At 48.4% G+C, this 22,207-nt stretch overlaps 1 protein-coding gene across 4 annotated transcripts in view; it reads right to left on the reverse strand.

Moving 5' to 3' along the window:
- GALNT7 (polypeptide N-acetylgalactosaminyltransferase 7) overlaps positions 1–22,207 on the reverse strand; it is a 132,546-nt gene that overhangs the window by 50,076 nt on the left and 60,263 nt on the right. For all 4 annotated transcript variants that reach the window (XM_070480688.1, XM_070480687.1, XM_020898299.2 and 1 more), the window contains exon 2: positions 14,057–14,517. In XM_070480688.1, the coding sequence (XP_070336789.1) occupies positions 14,057–14,517 (461 nt within the window). The remainder of the gene's footprint in view (positions 1–14,056; positions 14,518–22,207) is intronic.

A 22,207-nucleotide genomic window follows, 5' to 3' on the forward strand; every position in this document is an offset into this window, starting at 1 on the left:
GTGGGGGCTGCCAGCTTCAACAAACCCAGAGGTGTGGAGACCCATGGACAATTCGGGGGATTGCTCCTCCACAGCATCTCCTCGGCATGAGCTGGAGGCCAGTCCAGGTGACAGGACCTCACACTGATGGCGGATCTGCCCTATCCCTTAATACAGACCCTCTGCTCGAGGACCACACCCCACCCCCCCCACCCCCTGCTCCCCCTGAAGTGTCTTCTTCCAACTCAGATCTAAGCAGAGGCCCCTGCTACAGAGGGACAGGATTTTAAGTGCCTCCAGTTAAAGAGAGTCACTTTGTAATTGATAATACACGATTATGTTTGCTTTGCTCCTAAGCAAAACACTTTATTACTATAAAGATGCTTCATAATCATGCATCACAGATAATACACTGAAACAACTCTCTGAAGAGCAGGCCTCCCTGGTCTTTTATGAGGGTGGTGAGAGGCCCGGGAGGACCAGATGCCTCCTGCGGGCAGGCACAGGGTTGGGGACGGGTTCTGTCCCACCCTCACCCCTCAGTGCCTGCGGCTGCAGGGCTGGAAGCAGAGCAGCAAGTGTCTCTGCCCTGATCCTACGTCCGCTGTGACTTTCCAAGAAGAGCGGTCACACCCTGCGGGGCCAGGGTACCCCTGCCCTGGGTGGGTGGTGGGGATAAGTGATGGCACCCACATCCTGCTAAGCCAGACTGGCAACCGCTGCACACCAGTTCTGCTCAGCTTTGCGTCTAGAGATGCATTAGGAAGACTGGGGGAGGATGTAGAAACATAGAGAAAACTACCTGGAAAATGGAATAGACCTTGGTGGATGCCTAATCGAGTGGTTTCCAAACTGGACAGGGTAGCCTGGGAGTTTCGAGGAGATGGGAGGACCAATGTATGGAGATGATCCCCAGGGAGCCACCGGGAGAGGATTCTGCATATTCTGTGCCAGAAATGAGCTAAAAACACTGGTGACTCCCTTTCTTCATGGATGGGGAAACTAAACTCAGAGTGGGCTGTGGGGGACTTCCCTGGGAATTGTGTGGTTAAGACTCCAAGCTTCCAATGCAGAGAGTGTGGATTTGATCCCTGGTCAGGGGACTAAGTTCCCACATGTTTCAAAGTATGGCCAAAAAAAAAAAAGAGAGAGAGAGACAGAGAGAGAGTGGACTGTGGGGAATGTGTCCTCAGAGAATTCCTGCCCGGTGAGGGCAGAGACACAGAAGCAACAACCAGAGGTGTGACACCCACACATTACACTTCATAGTGGAAACTGATGGGGAAAACAAGACAGTTCAAATGCCCTGCCAGGCTGGTTTTGTCTTGTCAAGGACATGTTATCTTGTATCATAAGCATTCACATCTTAAGTCACTTCAGCTTTGACTACATTCCTCTGATTCCTCTGTGTATCTGCTCAAAGTTTTGCAATCATTAGAACAAAAATAACAAATGCCTAGTGACTACTCAGGTATTATATAGAAGACTCTTTTTTTTTTTTTTAATGGAAGGGGGAGAGTAAAAATAATCAATGCATGTCCTCAAGTTGCTGTATCTTCCTGTTAAAAAGCTTTTGTGTACCCACGAACAATTACTGAAATACCACCAGTGATGTCTGCATGTTTGGCCACAGGTGTTCTGAAGTCCATCACAAAACCCTCACAGATAATAACTAACTTCATTTTACATCTATTTACTTGGCTATTTCACAGATCTCTTGCCTGTCTCCCCCCAAGGCTGTAAGTCTCATCTGTTTTTCCCATCGTGTTACCCACCCCCTACCCTGGTCCCTTCCCCTCCACTCAACATTGTGGTGACCGGCCCTGCAGAGCAGTGATTATTAACCAGGAGAGATTCTGCCCTACAGGGCACATGTGATGAAGTCTGGGGACATTCAGGTTGTCACGGCTGGGGACAGGGAGGGGCTGTGTGTGCCATGGGCATCGGGTGGAGAGATTCCAGAGATGCCGCTAACCACCCTACAAGGCAGAGGACAGCCCACCTGCCAGGACCGCCAATAGTGCTGAGATGGAGAAAACGTGGCCGAGGAGCAGGAAAGATTTCTGCGGCAATGAGAGAAAAACCTTTGCCCTTTTACCCTTTTTCTAACTTTCTGTTTTCCTCTTTTAAAAAAGTGCAGGCTTCCCTGTTGGCTCAGTGGTAAAGGAACCCCTGCCAATGCAAGAGACACAGGTTCAATCCCTGATCTGGGAAGATCCCACATGCCTCGGAGCAACTACGCCTATGCACCACAACCACCAAGCCCACATACTTGGAGCTTGTGCCCTGCAGCTCGCCACCCGACCACAACTACAGAACAGCACTTGTTCGCCACAACTAGAGAAAGCCCACACAGCAACGGAGACCCAGCACAGCCAATAGATAAATAAACTACATTAAATTAAAAAATCATTTTAAAAAGAAGTTCCTTCCATCTTAAAAAAAAGAAAGTTAATGTGATGCATATACTGCAATGAGGGGCTTCCCAGGTGGCGCTAGAGATAAAGAACCTGCCTGCCAATGCAGGAGCAGTAAGAGACACAGGTTCCATCCCTGGGTCAGGAAGATCCCCTCGAAAAGGGTATGGCAACCCACTCCAGTATTCTTGCCTGGTGACTCTGCATGGACAGAGGAGCCTGGTGGGCTACAGCCCATACAGTCGCAAAGAGTTGGACTTGACTGAAGCAAACTTAGCACTCACGCACATGTACAATACACCTGGCCGTTACTGTATCATCACTAACCAGGCAATGTGGTGAGGAAGCCAGAATCAGGGTCCCACCACCCCAAACTTCTAGTTATGCGACCTTCAACTTTTCTGCTTCTGAGCCTCAGTTTTGTCCTCTGTAAACACAGAGGAGGAAAAACACTCGTGCTGTTTCAGCATAAATCTAAGAAGGGAGACAGTGTGTGGGTGAACACAGTACACTGCCAGACACCCAGCAGGTGCTCCATAAGCGGAAAAGGACGCTGTTGCTCCTGCCGGGTGTTAACTGAGCACCCTGTCATCATCAGCTGCGGCAACAGAAAAGTAAGAACGAATCAGCATGGCCACGACAGTTCATCATGTGGGAGTGGAAGACAAGTTTAACCTCATTTTAAGATGACCGAGAGGGACTTCCCTGGCAGTCCAGTGGTTGGGACTCTGCTCTCACTGCTGAGAGTTTGGGTTCAATCCCTAGTTGGGGAACTAAGATCCCACAAACGTTGTGGCATGGCCAATAAACAAACAAAGCAACGAGAAATATTTCCCCAAAACCATAGGAATAAGTGTAAATGAATGCCTCGGGGCTGGAAACTTCGTGTCCTCAGTGATGGCACAGGACCGCAGCACACCCTCTCCTCAGCCTCCGCCCCCCACGGCCCCTACCCGGCAACAGCCAGGCTCCACCACAGGGACAGTTAACTTCAGTTCAGTCGCTCAGTCGTGTCCAACTCTTTGTGACCCCATGGACTGCAGCATGCCAGGCCTCCCTGTCCATCACCAACTCCCAGAGTCCACCCAAACCCATGTCCATCGAGTCAGTGATGCCATCCAACCATCTCATCCTCTGTCGTCCCCTTCTCCTCCTGCCCTCAATCTTTCCCAGCATCAGGGTCTTTTCCAATGAGTCAGCTCTTCCCATCAGGTGGCCAAAGTACTGGAGTTTCAGCTTCAGCCTCAGTCCTTCCAATGAACACCCAGGACTGATCTCCTTTAGGATGGACTGGTTGGATCTCCTTGCAGTCCAAGGGACTCTCAAGAGTCTTCTCCAACACCACAGTTCAAAAGCATCAATTCTTCTGCGCTCAGCTTTCTTTATAGTCCAACTCTTACATCCATACATGATCACTGGAAAAACCATAGCCTTGACTAGACGGACCTTTGTTGACAAAGTAACGTCTCTACTTTTTAATATGCTGTCTAGGTTGGTCATAAATTTCCCTCCAAGAAGTAAGCGTCTTTTAATTTCATGGCTGCAGTGACCATCTGCAGTGATTTTGGAGCCCAAAAAATAAAGTCAGCCTCTGTTTCCACTGTTTCCCCATCTATTTGCCATGAAGTGATGGGACCGGATGCAATGACCTTAGTTTTCTGAATGTTGAGCTTTAAGCCAACTTTTTCACTCTCCTCTTTCACTTTCATCAAGAGGCTCTTTAGTTCTTCTTCACTCTCTGCCATAAGGGTGGTGTCATCTGCATATCTGAGGTTACTGATATTTCTCCCGGCAATCTTGACTCCAGCTTGTGCTTCATCCAGCCCAGCGTTTCTCACGATGTACTCTGCATATAAGTTAAATAAGCAAGGTGACAATATACAGCCTTGACGTACCCCTTTCCCAATTTGGAACGAGTCTGTTGGTCCATGTCCAGTTCAAACTCTTGCTTCCTGACCTGCATACAGGTTTCTCAAGAGGCAGATCAGGTGGTCTGGTATTCCCATATCTTTTAGAATTTTCCACAGTTTATTGTGATCCACACAGTCAAAGAGTCTGGCATAGTCAATAAAGCAGAAATAGATGTTTTTTTTCTGGAATTCTCTTGCTTTTTTGATGATCCAACAGATGTTGGCAATTTGGTCTCTGGTTCCTCTGCCTTTTCTAAAACCAGCTTGAATATCTGGAAGTTCATGGTTCACATATTGCTGAAGCCTGGCTTGGAGAATTTTGAGCATTGCTTTACTAGCATGTGAGATGAGTGCAATTGTGTGGTAGTTTGAGCATTCTTTGGCATTGCCTTTCTTTGAAATTGGAATGAAAACTGACCTTTTCTGGTTCTGTGGCCACTGTTGAGTTTTCCCAATTTGCTGGCATATTGAGTGCAGCACTTTCACATCGTCTTTTAGGATTTGAAATAGCTCATCTGGAATTCCATCACCTCCACTGGCTTTGTTCATAGTGATGCTTGCTAAGGCCCACCTGACTTCACATTTCAGGAGGTCTGGCTCTAGATGAGTGATCACACCATTGTGATTACCTGGATTGTGAAGATCTTTTGTATATAGCTCTTCTGTGTATTCTTGCCACGTCTTCTGCTTCTCTTAGGTCCATACCATTTCTGTCCTTTACTGAGTCCATCTTTGCATGAAATATTCCCTTGGTATCTCTAATTTTCTTGAAGAGATCTCTAGTCTTTCCCATTCTGTTGTTTTCCTCTGTTTCTTTGCATTGATCTCTGAGGAAGACTTTCTTAGCTCTCCTGGCTATTCTTTGGAACTCTACATTCAAATGGGTATATCCTACCTTTTCTCCTTTGCTTTTCACTTCTCTTCTTTTCACAGCTATTTGTAAGGGCTCCTCAGACAGCCACTTTGCTTTTTTGCATTTCTTTTTCTTGGGGATGGTCTTAATCCCTGTCTCCTGTACAACGTCACACACCTCCGTCCATAGTTCATCAGGCTCTCTGTCTGTCAGATCTAGTCCCTTAAATCTATTTCTCACTTCCACTGTATAATCGTAAGGTTGATTTAGGTCGTATCTGAATGGTCTAGTGGTTTTCCCTACTTTCCTCAAAAAAGGAGGGACAGCCAAACCCTAATCTAGGAGGCTCCATGTCTTGCTCAGCACAAACTCTTCTTGGCTTTCAATAAGAACCACCATGTTACTTTCAGGAAGGCGTTCTCTGCCTTCCTGAAGCCCCCCTCCCACTCCCCTCACTGAGAGAAGCCCCGGCAGGCCTGCACTGAGCCCGTCCGCCTCTAGGGGGAGCTCCCGCCTCACAGAAGACGAGGCAAGGGTCTTTGAAGACCACCCCCCTCCCCCCCGCCCCCCAGGCCCTTCCTCTGCGGGGACAGTCCTAGGAACACGGAGCTCAGATGCTTACATCTTTCTCCAGAGCCCTTTTTCCCAGTTCTGATGTGCCTGCCGGGCCTTGCCATTCTGGAGAAGGTGTGGATGTTTTCCTTTTGCTCAAAATGGCAGTGCTCCTTCTAAAAGGAGTTGCCTGTGTGCTAAGTTGCTTCAGTCCTGTCCAGCTGTTTGTGACCCGGTGGACTGTAGCCTGCCAGGCTCCTCTGTCCATGGGATTTCCCAGCTAAGAATACCACTTCCTTCTCCAGGGCTGCCATTTCCCCCTCCAGGGGATTTTCCCCACCCAGGGATCCAACCCGGGTCTCCTGTGTCTCCTGCATTGGCAGGAGTGTTCTTTACCACTAACAGCACCTGGGAAGCCCCTGAAAGGAGTTACTGAGGTTAACTAAAAATGACAATCTTCTCCACATTAGCTACATTTGGGACTGCGGACGCCCCCTCTAGGATTCTGGGACGAGGAAAGCAAAACCTTGGCCATTCCCCAGCAATGAACTGGACAATATTACTGAAGTTAAACTATTTTTATATCATTTTAACCCATGGAATTACTTTGGGCTTTCTACATTTTAGCATTGTTCACCTTACTTGTTGCAAGGATGATGAAAGAGTAATTCTATCTGATACTAAGTGCATTTCTTACATATCTGTCTTAAAGTGAGCAAAGGTGACTAAGAAGTGCCTCCACGGAATCCTACAAGTCCTCCCTGTTGCTCCCCCCACGGCCCCTACTTGAGAAAACATAATGCACTGACTCCCGGGGACCTGCTGTCCCGGGCGGGAGCCGCCTGAGCGCACGGCCAGGCCCCCGGGACAGCTTGGCCCCAGCCACCCCGCCTCACGTACACCCACTCACCTGGCTGACCTCCCCTGCTCATCACGGGGCCTGATCAGTAAGTGCCTGTATACCCGCCCCAGGCCCAGCTAGAGGTTGCTCTAATCTTTGTATCAGAATGTCGCCACTGAGACAGCTGATCAAAGGGGCCGTGAGGGGCAAGCTCCTCTGCTGGTTTCCCTGGTAACTGATGTGCCCACCTCATTTCAATCCCTCCTAGGACTGCCAACCTCAGTCTTCCCCTGCCCGCCCCAGTGAAGCCTGCCACCTTGTTCTGCCCACCGCCTGCCGCCCGAGGTGGGATGTCTGTCACCCCAGGAGCTGGCTTCAGGTGTATAAGCTCTCCCATTCATGGAACCACTGATGTCTCAGTCGCTGACTCTGGGCTCTTTCTTCAGTCCAGGCAAGTTCAGGGTTTGGTCAGGACAATGACCAAACTCTGAAAAGGCCATCAGCTCCAAAACTCAGATGCTCCAGTGGGACAGGGTACCAACCCCCACTCTCCCCCCTTAATCTTCATGCCAGTTCTCCAGACGGGTGGGAAACTCACCCTGGAGAGAAAGGAAAAGTCAAGGTCTCCCTGGCAAGGTCTGTCACCAGGCTGGGCCGCTCTGGGGTACCTCATGGCACCTCCAGGAACATTTCTCTACCTAACCTCCAGGGAACTTACTCGAAATCCCTGGGTGGAGGTGGAGGGTTCCGGAAAAACAAAACAAGCAGTCTGTGTTTGTAACTTTTTACCAGGCAAACCGTGTCCTTCTACAACTTGGTGGTGGAAGTTTGAGGGGAAATGAAGTTATATTAGTGGGAAGGACCTCATTTACCAAATCAGGCCTCAGCATGTTTGGTAACATGTTCCCACGAGGGGTGGGAGCCACCCCACAGGCCATTGAGGAGGGGCAGGGGTTCAAAGGCGCTGCTCTGCTCATTGGGAGCCTGGAGCAACACATGACCTCATACTCAGTTTCTGGAGGCATCCCTCTAAACTGCTGTGCAAGCTGGGGTGACCTAAGTTACCCCAACCTCTACAGTAAGTCCAGTTTTGTCTCCTGTGGTCAGTAGGGCCTCAAACAATAATCAGCTGTGCCCCTATTACTCAGAAAATTCCAGAGTGCAGTGTGTGTGTGTGTGTGTGTTTAGATGTGTCTGTGTTTGGATGTGTCTGTGTTCAGATGTCGGAAAAGGCAATGGCACCCCACTCCAGTACTCTTGCCTGGAGAATCCCATGGACGGAGGAGCCTGGTAGGCTGCAGTCCATGGGGTCGCAAAGAGTCGGACATGACTGAGCTCCTTCACTTTCACTTTTCACTTTTAGGCATTGGCGAAAGAAATGGCAACCCACTCCAGTGTTCTTGCCTGGAGAATCCCAGGGATGGGGTCGCACAGAGTCAGACACGACTGAGGTGACTTAGCAGCAGTAGCAGCAGTGTTTAGATGTGTGTCTATGTTCAGATGTATATGTGTGTGTGTTTAGAAGAGAAAGAAGAAACTGGGAATCAGAACACGATTTATTTCTAAAGTTAATGTGGAAAATCTCTGACCTCACAGAAAGTGGCTTCCAAGAGCAGAAACTTGCAGGCCAGTTAGAAAGCAATACTTTCTGTATGCAAAAGCAGCAGCATGTCCATTGCGGGTCATCCGAAACCAATTTAAAATGTGCTCCTGCATGTAGGTCAGCTCTACGGCTGCCATACTGTACTCTGAGAAATGAGATGTGCTTCGGGCAGTCCGAGACGGGAAAGGAGCGAGTGCCAGTGATTGTGACCTGTGTTTTTGGATGGGGTTGTGTGGAACCAGCACACACGTGCTAATAGAAACTAGGATAAACACTGAAGTTCATGGTGCACTTATATGATTCACACACACATGTGCGTACATCATTTATGTGCTATGCTGTGCTAAGCTGCTTCAGTTTTGTCCAACTCTTTGCAACCCTGTGGACCATAGCCTGCCAGGCTCCTCTGTCCATGGGATTCTCCAGGCAAGAATACTGGAGTGGGTTGCCAGGGAATCTTCAGGGGATCTTCCTGACCCAGGGATCGAACCTGTGCATTTTCAGGTGGGTTCTTTACCACTAATGCCACCTGGAAAGCCCCATGTACATCATATATAGATTATTCTAATATTCATTTTAATCTCTTACGAGCAGCTCCTTACTTCTAGTCCGTGTTAACTGAAACCCATGGGTCATGATCTGTAGAAACTGGAATTAGAAAAGAACTCCGTAGCATAATTTGAAAATATTAATAGCAACTATTTGATAAATTATAGCTCTATGCTCTGAACAAGAGCATCAGAAAGAGCCTTTATCATGGAGAATGAAGACAGCTCACAACCACAGCTACCTTAAATAAAACTAGAGTATAAACGTCAGTGTTTTGGTATCAGGTAAGAATAGAATTACCAAGTGCATCAGGCAGGAATGTCAATGTGTAATATCTTTAAAAAGAAGAAAAAAAAACCTCAGTTTCCCACAGACAAGCTTAACAAAGTTATTAACAATTAATCGTATTAACATTTGCAAAGCTCTTAAGAGTTTTTGAGGCACTTCATTATTTCGCTCTGTCAATGTGACTGAGATAATTTTCTACAAGACAGAAATTCGACAGGAGTCTAGGCAGGAGGAAAGGTTAAACAGGAGAAGCAGATGAATTTGCTCAACTAGTCAAAATATTTAATTAATTTGTTTGAAACAAAATAGCTTGGATTCTATACCCCCCGATTGTCTGTCTTCTTGGGCAGAAAAAGGGCAAGAATAATTTCCATGTATTTGCATCAGCAGTGAGTTTACAGTAAAGGAAATAAAACTCTACGCTTTATTAGAAGAAAATCTAACAGACCACAAACGGCACTTCCTACACATGGGCTGCTCCAGCGGGGCTTTGAGGTGGAGTGGGCTTTGCCCAAGGCTGATGTCCAGGCACAGCAACTCCCAGCAGAGCAGTTCTTCTGCCCTTTGCCCCTCCCTGGGCAGTGGTGTCCTCTTTTGTGTCTCTGGACGTCAAAGCCTTGGACTGACTCTGATTCCTTCTTCCCGCCCCCGTTTTAACTCTCATTTGCTCTCCGAGTCTCCTCTGTCTGCTTCTGTGGACTCCACTCAATTTCCTGTGGCGATGCCAGGCGCCCACCCTCTGCAGAGTCTGACACTCCTCAGGTTCTCCTTAAGCCTCTGGGGGGTGGTCTCCCCTGCACTGCATTCAGCTCAGACTGTGGAGGGCGTTGGGGGCCTGCAAACACGACCCTCGCTGAGCTTCCTACTGTATCGCCACACCTGCTGCGGCATCCACGTGAGCCGCAGCACCTGCCTTCCTCCCAGTCCCAGGCTAGGGACCTGTAACCTTCTCCTGGGAAAAGCCCTCATCCTCGGGCCTGTCTCTAGTGCACCCCCTGAACCCTTTCCTGCCCCCCCTGTAGCTTGCCATGGCCCCCCTCCCCTCCTCAGGCTCTTACATCACAGTGACCTTTCCCATCCCCCAGGGGTGGACGGCGCGCGCCCTGAAGGCAGGGACCACACTTCTTACTGCACTCCTGATGGGCTAGCACAGCACCTCCTTACTGGAGACGCTCCATCTCTGCTGAACCATGCAGAGAGCCATGTGCATGTTTTTTTTTATAGAAAACAAGTGTGAAGGCAGGTGAAGTCATTCTTGGCTCAAGTCTATAAAAAAAGAAGCAGGCCTCCGGTTCACTCAAAACACCGTTACTCACTCTCCTAACGAGCGATCAACAGCCAGCAAGTGAGTCAGCTCGGGGATGGGATTCAAAACTGAGAGCGACGTGAGGGTGAGTCACCCAGCAGCCGGGCGGTCCTGTCCAGGTTTTCATCTGAAAGGACGACCGAGCGGCCACAGGAACAAGCAGGTGAGCCCTGGCAGATGCCGCAGCTGGACAGACGGCCCAGAGCTGGGTCTCTAGGGGTGGCAGGCGGCTCACTAGCATGTGCAGCAAAGGCCAGAGGGCAGGCTGATCAGCCCCCACCGCTGCAGAAGTTCAGGCCTCGTGAGGGACGCTCTCCACAGGGCTGAGTATTCAAGAGGGTGGGCGTGTGGGACATGAATGCATGAGACGCTTTCATGCTGTCTATAGAGCACGTGTGTGCATGCTCAGTTGCTAAGTTGAGTCTGACTCTTTGCGACCCCGTGGGCGGTAGTCCACCAGGCTCCCCTCTCTGGGGGGTTTCCCAGGCAAGAAAACTGGATCACTGGGAAAGACCCTGATGCTGGGAAAGGCTGAAAGCAGAAGGCAAAGGGGGTGGAAGAGGATGAGATGGTTAGATAGCATCACTGACTCAATGGACGTGAATTTGAGCAAACGCCCTCCTTCCTCCTCCCAGGGATCTTCCTGATTCGCAGACTGAACCTGTGTCTTCTGCACTGGCGGGCGGCTTCTTCACCAGAGCCACCCAGGAAGCCCGCCTCTGTAGCAGAAGGAAGGTGTTAGATACAGTGCAGAACTTAGCCGCATTTTCTTTGCTGTTGACCTTTTTATTTTGCAGAGAATTCTTTAAGACTGAGCACATTCTAATTGATGAATAACTCAACTCAGTAACTATTTATGAGTCTACACTGACTTTTAAAGTGTTCAAACAGGAAAGAAGCCTATCCCATTTTTTCCAAAAGGGTGAGAAAGAATCAAATGTTTTAAAGTCATCTGGATTCAGTTAAAAAAAATCTTTTTTCCTGGGAGTTATGATGTTTGAAGATTTTGAATATAAGTTTTCTCACTAGCATAGAATTTGATAAAAGAGCTTAGGAGCAGTTTGTTAAGATAGTCTTGGTCCTTTTATCTGACTGGGGCCACAGTGTTCGCCTGAACATGCAATAATCTCATTTCTGAGCAGTGCTCCAGTTATGCCAGAGAAAAGAACAAAGAGATGATCAGCCTGTGAAAAGGCATGGCAGGAGGGAGGAAGGGAGATTAGAAGCAAGAAGAAAATTAGAAAGGAAGGGAGCATGCATGGAGAATAGAGAGAAAGACAGGAAGAAAGATGATTGTAGGAGAGCAAGACCCAGAGAGACAGGGGCTTCAGAGGTACCTGGTGTGTCTGGGATTATCAAAGGGGATGAAGGCTCTGCCATCAATGGAAGTGTAAGGAGAAACAAAGTCATGTGGACATGGCTGTGTGGGGCACCCACATTTTCCAAAAGGCAACAGAGGACCCCAAAGTTACATAGTTTAGACAAACTGTGACCTGAAGAAAGTACCATAACAATTAAAAAAAAAAAAAAAAGCCACCACTACTTAAGTTTCCAACCACGAGGCCTGCGGTGAGATTCTTAGTCTATTATGTCCTTCAATCCTGATGCCAACCTGGGGGGCCTGGGGGGATCAGGTTCCTGAGGGCTGTGGGGTAAGGAGCTGGTCTGAGATCGCGTGTCTGGTGGTGGAGCCAAGTGTCTGACCTCAGCAGACTCCTTCATTCACTCCTTTATCTACTCATTCATTCTCTTCCCAGATGTTCCCTGCTGGGCATAGCCAAGCTCCTGGATGTCAGTTACTGGAAGGAGCTGGAGAAGAAGACAAATTCCTTGCTCTCAGGACCGTATCATCTAGCAAACCCTGCCCTGAGGCATGTGGTCCAGGAAGGTGTGGGTGGAGGAGAGAGAAGGGCCACGGGGGTAGGACCACAGCTCTGCCATCTTGCTGGGCAGACAAAAAAAGAACTCACAGCACTGAGCCTCAGAACTCACGTTCATATGTGGGAACCCTCTCAGTTTAAGTCCTGGCCTACAGCAGAAAGTCAGTACCCCCTCTTTCCTTCCCCCTCGGGAGGAGAAGGTGAGGAGATGAGGAGAAGACCATCAGGAGGCTGTCTGAGAACCCCAGTGACAGACTCGAAGTCCGAGTCTATCTCGGGTAACTGGCAGGCACTCCAGGTGGGGACCACAGACTCTGTTTAGGGTCCCAAAGGGTCTGTGCACGACAATTCTAGCAACAAGCTCAGCCCCTGCCAGGAGGGCTGCCATAAAATATAGGATGCACAGTTAAATTTGGATTTCAGATAAACAACAAATATTTTCAATGTATAAGCATATCCCATACACTATTTGGGGCATACTTATACTAAACGTTTTTCATTATTTATCTGAAATTAACTTTGACTGAGCATCTTCTTTTTTCTCTCTCTCTCTAAATGAGGCAACTCTGAAGCCAGGCAAACTTCTGCCTTGATCAGGAACAAACTGCTCCCACATCCTCCCTTTTCAGCCCCCTGAGATGCTCCAACTCTTCTCTGTACTGGAGGTTATATCTCTCATCCCCTGGTTCTCTACTTCTTCTCTTTCTTTTTTTCTCTGCGTCTTTCATGCAACCCCTTTCACTCTACCTAATCAATATATGAAGCCTCCGGAGCAGCCCCGATAGGTCCAGAATTCAACTCCATGGTCATAAAGGATGCTGCTGTGGGGTCTGTGTGTGTGCATGTGCCTGCTATGTTCACCTCCTAACATGAGGACTATGTTAACCCCGCCTCACTGGGAAGACACCTGGAAAGTTCCCTAGTAGCATGAATTATGTTTGCATCTACAATAATGGAAGATGCTTAGATCCTCTGAGTAGAATCAGTTGCTGCATAAACTGAGAGAACAGCTTTGAGTTCATCCAGTAAGCACCACAATCAAAAGCCACGAGCTAGAAACCCTTTGTTTTAAGTCACAATACGTGAAAAGGACCTGAAAGTGTGGGTCACGGTTTCATCTGTCTGAGGACACCTTTATACGTACTCGGGACTTTCCACCTCCAGTTTCAGGGCCAAGGGGACAACAGGTAACTGGTGGGAACCCGCGGTACAGCACAGGGCACTTGGCTCGGTGCTCTGTGGTGACCTGGGGGGGCGGCGGGGAGAGGCGCAAGGGAGACTCAAGAGGAGGGGACACAGACATGACCGATGCATACTGTTCAGCAGACACTAACACAACAGTGTCAAGTAATTATTCCCCAATTAAAAACAAAACAAAACAAAAAAACGGAAGGTGGCAAACATCCAGTTAGTTTCAGGAGCATCCCCAGCAGTGTTCCTGTCTACCATCCTACAATGAGACAGGGAGCTCGGTACGGAGGGAAAAACCATGCACTGAGAAAGTTCTGCTACTAAAACACTTTCAGGTGAAACTAAGCAATGCACTTAACAGTGAGTCCACGGCCTGGGACAAGCTCGTTTATCACTGTGGACTGTGAGAAGGGGAAGTTCTGACCAGTGCCTGTCTGGGGACCACACTGTGAGCGGCAGAGGTGTAGAAGACCCCAGAATTTTATATGCCACACCTGAAATAAAATAACACAAATGGGGAGCTCTCCCCTTTCTGCCCATTTTGTAGACCAAAGATCCTCTAATTCCCCTGAAGTAAAGGCATATATACATATATATACACATGCACAGCATTCTGACAATCTAACTTAGTATCTATCCACACAACCATGCCCCCAGTTTAGAAAGAGGAGGAAGGGGTGTGCTTACTCTTCTTGTCGCAAGTCGTTGACACTGCGGTCCAAGGAGATCATGTCACTAGCCACCATATTAAATCCAAACTCTTTGATGCTGGCTTGAACTGCGTGTTTGAATTCTGGTCCCAGAACCAATGGCTTGGCTTTCTCTCCAGGCCCACCGACCACTCCGGGAGGCTCAGGCTCTTTGGGCTCAAAGTTACCGAGGACCCCTGGGCGGAGCACAGGATCACGGTAGGTGAAAGTCTGGGGTTTAAACGTGAGATATTGCCTCTGCATGATGTCTTTCTGGTTCTCTCCTCCGGGGCGGTGCTCTTGTTCATGTCTGGCCTTGTTCCTTCTTCGAATAGACTCCAAGTCCACTTCTACGCCTTCCACATGAGGCCAGGGCACCACGGGTTTGAATCTGTCATCCCCGAGGGCTAGTCCGTTGCCCCCTCTGTCAGGCACGGGGTTATTAACAGCTCTGTCTTCCTACACAAAAGGGAGGGGGGCATACAGTGAGTACATGAAGGCAACCACAGCAGAGTTTATGACACCAATGTGCACATTTTAAAAACAGCCCAGGCAATGATAAAATGGTATGAATCATGAAACTAAAGCAGGCCATGAACCAGGACCCCCTCATCAGAGGAAACCATTCCTGGCAAGGAACAGCATACCAGCAACAGAGTAATTCTTTGTCCCTGTTGTTGTTTAGTCTCTCTGTCATGTCCAAATCTTTACAACCCCATGGACTATAGCCCACCAGGCTCCTCTGTCCATGGGATTCTCCAGGCAAGAATACTGGAGTGGGTTGCCATTTCCTCCTCCAGGGATCTTCCCAACCCAGGGATAGAACTGGGGTCTCCTGCATTGACAGGTGGATTCTTTACCACTCAGGCACCTGGGAGGCCCAATTCTTTGCCTTACATTCCAAAATAAAGGGGTGGATGCATTTTTTACTTCTCTCCACATAAACTCAACTCTCTATCAAAAACCCCTTAATAAAGCACATTGCTGGACTTCCCTGGTGGCTCAGTGGTAAAGAATCCACCTGTAATGCAGGAGACCCTGTTTTGATCCCTGGGTCGGAAAGATCCCCTAGAGAAGGGAATAGCAACCCACTCCAGTATTCTGGCCTAGAGAATTCTATGGACAGAGGAGTCTGGCGGGTTACAGTCCATAGGGTCACAAGCGTCAGATATGACTGAGCGACTAACCCTTACAAAGCACATTGTTACAGGTTGGAGCAGTGAGGCTCTAAGACCTTTGACCAAAGCAGGCACTTAACAGGTCCTGTGTACGGTGTGGTTTTCCCAGTTGTCTGGTGGACAAGGAATATGACGTTCTGTCGGTCACATGGCCACATGGTGCAGTGGTGCTGGGTGTCAGCCCGCCCACAGCTGGCTTAGTGGCCTAAATGGCAGAGGACGGGGGCTGGGCTATGATCTTGACAGCCCCCACTGAGTATTTCTGCTCTGGGAGAGTTTAGCTAAGTTCAGAACTATAAAACAAGCTCTGACGACCGTAACCGAGGCTAACAGAGCTCTTAAACCACACCCAGGACCTAGCTGGCCCCATTCCAAAGGTGGCCCCAGGAAAACTGGATTCTGTGTGCATGAATGTTCCAGAAGGTTGGCCTCCCTTTCTGTCCAGACGCTCCTCGTCAGCTGCACAGATCTTCCTGTCAGAAGCCCTGCATGCTTCTGTCCCTGGGGTCACGTGTGAAGTTTCTGTTCTGTCAGCGCCAGTCTTTGTACAGCCCTGTTTCTCAGCATCAGCCGCACTTCAGTGGCGTTAAATACACTGACGTCAGTGTCCCACCCCTCAGATACCAAGATTTAATGGATGGGAGTGTTTGGAGTTTTAAGAACGCCCCAGGTGTTTTCAATATGCAGCAGGCTTGGGCTCCAATGGCTTAAAGGCACGGCTGCTGGCTGTAACCAGAAGAGAAAGCTACAGGCTGGGTGTGGCCAGTCTAGGGCAGGTGAGTGGGTCAGAACCAGGACTGCAGACCCGGCTAGCTGATCTGCCAGCCTCCCTCCCCATCAAGCCAGGATCCCCCGAGTCCTAAAGAGAGTCATAAAAGAGTTCAAAACCATCTGACCGGCATTTTTCTACAGTGTTAGAGCTATTTTGAAAAGTCAAGTTAAAGACTTTGGAGAGTGCAGAAGTAAGGCTGATACGCAGGCTGCTGTCCAGTGGTGGTTTATTTATAGACAAGGGACTCTTTGGAAAGTCAGCTAACTCAAATGTGAATTTAGTCAATGTCAAAGTTTTGGTAAGGGCTAGCTGAGGACTAAATTGAAAGAGTTCAAAAAGGAACTTAACAAATGTATGGTGAGACTCCATCGGACTGCGAGATCAAACGAGTCAATCCTAAAGGAAATCAACCCTGAATATTCACTGGAAGGACTGATGCTGAAGCTGAAGCTTCAGTATTTTGGCCACCTGATGTGAGGAGCTGACTCATTGGAAAAGACTCTGATGCTGCGAAAGACTGAAGGCAGGAGGAGAAGGGGACGACAGAGGGTGAGATGGTTGGATAGCATCACCGACTTGATGGACATGAGTTTCGGCAAACTCCAGGAGATAGTGAAGGATAGGGAAGCCTGGCATGCTGCAGTCCATGGGTTTGCAGAGTCAGACACGACTTGGCAACTGAACAACAATCTCTTTGTTTAGGTAATACTCTAAGCATGTGATACAACATTCATAGGATCCTTAACTGTATATCATGAAAGGCAATCTTCCTGCCTTCCCTCTGGTACAGGCACTCACAGCCGGCATTTCCTTGTGAATCTTCCAGGTATAAACACACAGGGGCATGGATGATGAGAACTTTTTGCTGAACAAGGGACACAGATTTTTATTGACCCATTAATTTTAAGAAGGAACCATAAGATGTTACAACCAGTTCAAAGGTGAATCCTTTGAATGACCTGGTGAAGAATAGATAAACATATAAACATCAAGAATACTGCAAAGAATTGACAAATAGATGCAAAAATGGTGGTCCATACCCAGAGGGCAATAACCAACTGCATTCCACAGGATTCGGTTTCCATTTCAATGGACAAGACTCTTGCGCATTACTATCAGTTTTCTATCATTTACAGGATTGTGAAACAGGTTGGAGTCCATGCAGGGATGAGATAACCTGCAAAGCTGAGTTGGAAAATGCACCCAGTAACCTTTTGGATCCATTTCAAATTTTTCCCACAATTTTCATCCTATAACACAGAACTAAGTGTAACATGCGGCACCTCGTCCGACCATCTAAGAGGATGCCTTTGCTCAGGTACATGTGGATAAGCCTTCTGCATCAGGCTTCTGACCACTGCACACCTGAGTCAAGTAGCAGGCACTTGTTGTTTAGTCGCTAAGTCAAATCCGATTCTTTGCGAGCCCATGGAATCTGGCCCATCAGGCTCTTCTGTCTATGGGGTTTTCCAGGTAAGAATACTGGAGTGGGTTGCCATGTCCTTCTCCAGGTGATCTTCCCTACCCAGGGATCAAACCCTCATCTCTTATGTCTCCTGCACTGGCAGGCAGGTTCTTTACCCCTAGCTCCACCATGGGAAGCCCATGGGAAGTACTGCAATAAACAAATTAAAATAGAGAAGTCCTTATAAAACTCTAAGATACCAGACTCAAGTTGCTGATGTTGAACCAAGAACCCCACAAAAAGGAGGAAGACTCAGTCTCTCCCTTCAACTTCTCACATCAAGGCTCCAGTGAACTAGTAACTGGAGAGGAAAAGAGTAAGGGGAGGGAAATAGGTTCAGAAAAGTAGACTGAACAGGTCATCAGCTGTCCTAGGACATCCTCTGTGGTGTCTGATATCCCACTGGAAGAAAGCTGCTTATGGGAAGAATGTGGAACATGACAATGAGTGAAATCTAGGTAGCCAAAGCAGGAGACATCTGTTGTGGTTCGGTGGGCAGGTACTGATGTGAGACTCATGAATATAAACATTTCTCAGGCTCACCCACCTCAACAAGAGAATGTTTAATGGATTCAAACCTCATGCTCATCTTTCTTCAAAAGTTGTTTTGATCTTCCCTTTGTCTAACCTTTGACTTTTCTATTTTTCGGTCATGCCATGTGACTTGTGGATCTTAGTTCCCTGACTAGGGATCAGACCTGGGCCCTTGGCAGTGAAAGCAGATTCCTAACTGCTAGACTGCCAGGGAAGTCTCCAGCCTTTGACTCCTGGTATTGCATGTAGATCTTTTAGGAGCCTGCCTGTTCTCCTCCTCGTTCTAGCTATCTCTCCATCTCCCCAGCAAGGTGACCAGGTTCATTTGATCTTTCCTCCCTCAGTGTCCTCAGCCCACATCTTGCTTCTCATCTCTGGGTCCACAGTCAAAGGCTTCCTGAATATTTCTACTGGGGTCACCCTGGCACCTAAACTTAAGATGCCCTGGAAGGAAACTGCTGTGATTCCACTGCACACACCTGCTTCATTCACCGTCTTCCCCACCTCAGGGCTGGGAACTCCCATCCACTCAACTGATCAAACTCAAGCCCTCCACTTCATCCCCAGCCTCCTGTTCTGACATCTGAACAATCACTGACTCCTGCCTGTCCCACTGCCCGCGTGGCTCCGGAATCTGGCCATTTTCTCCACACCCTCGCTGTAGTGAAATAAGATTCCTATTTTATAGCAGGACAAGAAAAAGTTAAAGAACAACAAAAACTTAAAGAACAAAAGCTCTTCTCTGCTTTTTGCCCCCTCCCTCCCCTCCACTATACATTGCATATCTGCATTATGCATCAACCAGACCTCCCCCATCAACAGAAATACCTGCTTAGTCCCAAAGAGCAGCATTCTCCCAGCATCAACAAAACAGCTCCTTAAGATGATAACATTCCTTCTTGGACGTGTAAGGGTTCACGTGACCCATGACAATGATGCTTAGATCTGGATTGCATAAACTGTCAGTAAGACCTCATTTGATGTCCAGCCCTGTCGAAAATACTTACATACCTGTGCCTTGACTTCTAACAGGTGGAACAGTTCTCAAATGCACTTTCTAGATTATTATCCTCAAATCTGGCTCCCATAAAGTCTCCCATATCTTTCTTAGATCAACTAACTTTTTGTGGACACTGTAAAGGCCTAGGACAGGCCACACTCCCCTCTCAACAGGATTACTAGAATAGGAAGAGCAGTGATGACTGCAAACACTCTGTCCTTAAGTGCTTCACACGTATTTATTGTTGCTGTTCAGCCACTCAGTTGTGTCCAACTCTTTGCGACCCCATGAACTGCAGCCTGCCAGGCTTCCCTATCCTCCACTATCTCCTGGAGTTTGCGCAAACTCATGTCCATTGAGTCGGTGATGCCATCCAATCATCTCTTCCGACGTGGCTCAGACGGTAAAGAATTTGCTTGCAATGCAGGAGACCCAGATTTGATCCCTCGGTCTGGAAGATCCCCTGGAGAAGGGAATGGCAACCTACTCCAGTATTCTTGCCTGGAGAATTCCATGGACAGAAGAGCCTGGTGGGCAACAGTCCTTGGGGTCACAAAGAGCTGGACATGACTGAGCACATGCACACACACTGTACAGAAAAAACAGCCCACAGGGAAGTGACCTAATGTCGGGATCAGTACATGGCAGGGTGAAGCGTGCGTCCAGGCAGAGCCATGCTTCTGATTCCTAGGTGTTAGCGCCTCCCATTCCAACGCTGCACTCAATGTCCTTCATCATTATCGTTCTGCAGCCAAAGCAGTGGTGGTGGTGGCAGCTTAGTCCCCCAGTTGTGTCCGACTCCTTTGTGACCCCCTGGACTGTAGCGTTCCAGGCTCCTCCGTCCATGGGATTCTCCAGTCAAGAATACTGGAGTGGGTTGCCATTTCCTTCTCCAGGGGATCTTCCCAACCCAGGGATCGAACCTGCATCTCCTGCATATCCTGCATTGGCAGGCGGAGTCTTTACCACTGAGCCACCAGGGAAACCCGTAGCCAAAGTGACTTCCCTGAAATTCAGGTATGAACACGTCCCTTCTCCTGCGTGCAAGCTCCACGCTGGTCCTCTTCCCCAAGAGAGTGGGTGCTCTTCCTGGGACATTCCCAGCTCCTGCCTGTACTCACCTCTTCACCTCACCCTCTGGAGCAGGAAGCACTCCAGGCTCTTGGACCACAGGGTCACTACAAAGAAGATGTCACTGTAGTGCCCAGAGCAGCCAGACAGGGTGTATGGGTAGGGCTGTGTTCCTGCAAAACCTCATGTACAAAGACAGGCAAAAGGGGATGGGTCTGCCCCTCCCCCTCCAACTCTGCACTAGACTCTAAGTTCCATGAGAGGGGAGGGACCACATCCATGGGATGCGCCACTGCACCCCCAGTGCTTCTGCCATGCAATCCTCAGTAAGCATTTACAAACAGATGCCTGGATCCCATTTCTGCCTGGTTTATGGAAGGGAGCCTGAGAGTGAAAGGATGAGAATGGGGCACACGGACTGGGAAAGAGGGGCTCGATCAGAGAGAACCTTCCTGGCAATGCTCGAGGAATTCAGCAAGAGAAGAACTTGATGTCCCCTGCACAGTGCTGTGCTTTTAGTAACGCTATATAATAGTCACTGGAAAAAAAATTGGATTTGCTCACTTCTCAAATCCAAAAGCAAAACCAGTATGAGAACTATCTGCATGACTTCAAGTCAATTAAGAAAAATCATGTCAAATCCCCACGTTCTATGATTCAAAGGATGCAGTGAGACAGTGTAATAGTAGTAAGCTCCCTGGAGAGAGAGGATACACGCTCCTCCTCCTGGATGCTGAATGAGACCTGAGCTGGCTTTGCGACTTGCTGGTGTTCACACACCTTCAGAAGCACCAGCTGATTCCCTCTAGTCAAAATCAACAGGTCACTGTGGACCAGAAATGGACGATGGAATCAGTGGGTCATTTTCTAAGATCAGTATGTCCATAAAGGTGGAAATGTACTGAAAAGCAGAATCACTTATTCCCAGAAGGAAACAGGGGACTGTCAGGAATCAGGTCAGACTGCTCACTTTACGTCTCACAATTTACAAAGCTCCCCATCACCCCCAAATCACCGTTATGGTATCTTCCTGAGACAGTCATGCCCTGGTAGAAATGATACGCACACAAAGGAATTTAGAGCCAGTGAAAGTAATGCAGGCATGGCTCTGAAATGCCAGGGAAGCCTTGAAAGCTAAGTTGGTAATGAAGAGCTCCTGCACACACCAGAGGTCCTGAGAAGGCAGCTTTGCTCTGCGACGTGGCCACCGCTGATGGCTGCTTGCAATTCAGTTGTCTTTCTGCCTGAGTCACAGAGCTTAGGCTTTAACAGGTCAAACGAAATTCTACAGTTTAAAAGCCCTTTTGATAAAAAAAAAACACCTTTAATTAGAAAAATCACATCAGCATCCCTTCTCTAGCTGCACTTGATCATGCACCAAGAAGCCCAAAAAGTGGAAGAGATCGGGGAGGTGGGGGTGGGGGGTGGGCACAGTCAAGGAGTTCAGAAGACACAGGGTGTGCCCATGGGCTGGGCATCCCCAGCCTGCCTGCAGCAGGATGTGGGTGGGGGCGCAGTCTCTCTCTCATACCTAGAGCTAGATTCTGAGCTGGCCCTTCCCCCGCTGATATCCTGTGCTGATAAAGACCACCACTCTGGCTCCTTCCAGAGAGCTGAGAGCTGACTGCACTGCACTGGGGATCAGTGGTCCATCTGGGTGTGGGAGGTGGGGGGTTGCTGTCAAGTAATTTGCTCAATCAGGGTTTAAAATGGATACACTCAAGATTAAACAGAGACCTTGAAAAGTGAAAAAGTCAAAAGGTTAGTTAGGTCCAGTAGCCCTCCAGGCTCCTCTGTTCATGGGATTCTCCAGGCAAGAATACTGGAGTGGGTTGCCATTTCCTCCTCCAGGGGATCTTCCTGACCCAAGGATTGAACTGGGGTCTCCTGCATTACAGGCAGACTCTTTCCCGTCTGAGCCACTGGGAAAACCCAAATAGAGACTTTACCAGTCCCTGAATATGTAGGATGCATTTTCTTATGGAAAAGGACCCTATTCAAATACATTTTAAGACCAATGGCAATGCCTCCATTGGCAATAAAGGCAGAACTGGAAATGGAGGAGGGTGTGGCTCATCAGTGAGAAAAAGGATTACCTTCTGATAAAAATAACAAATAAATTAAAAGTG

This window comes from Odocoileus virginianus, chromosome 18, assembly GCF_023699985.2.
Source record: "Odocoileus virginianus isolate 20LAN1187 ecotype Illinois chromosome 18, Ovbor_1.2, whole genome shotgun sequence".
NCBI classification, from domain to species: domain Eukaryota; kingdom Metazoa; phylum Chordata; class Mammalia; order Artiodactyla; family Cervidae; genus Odocoileus; species Odocoileus virginianus.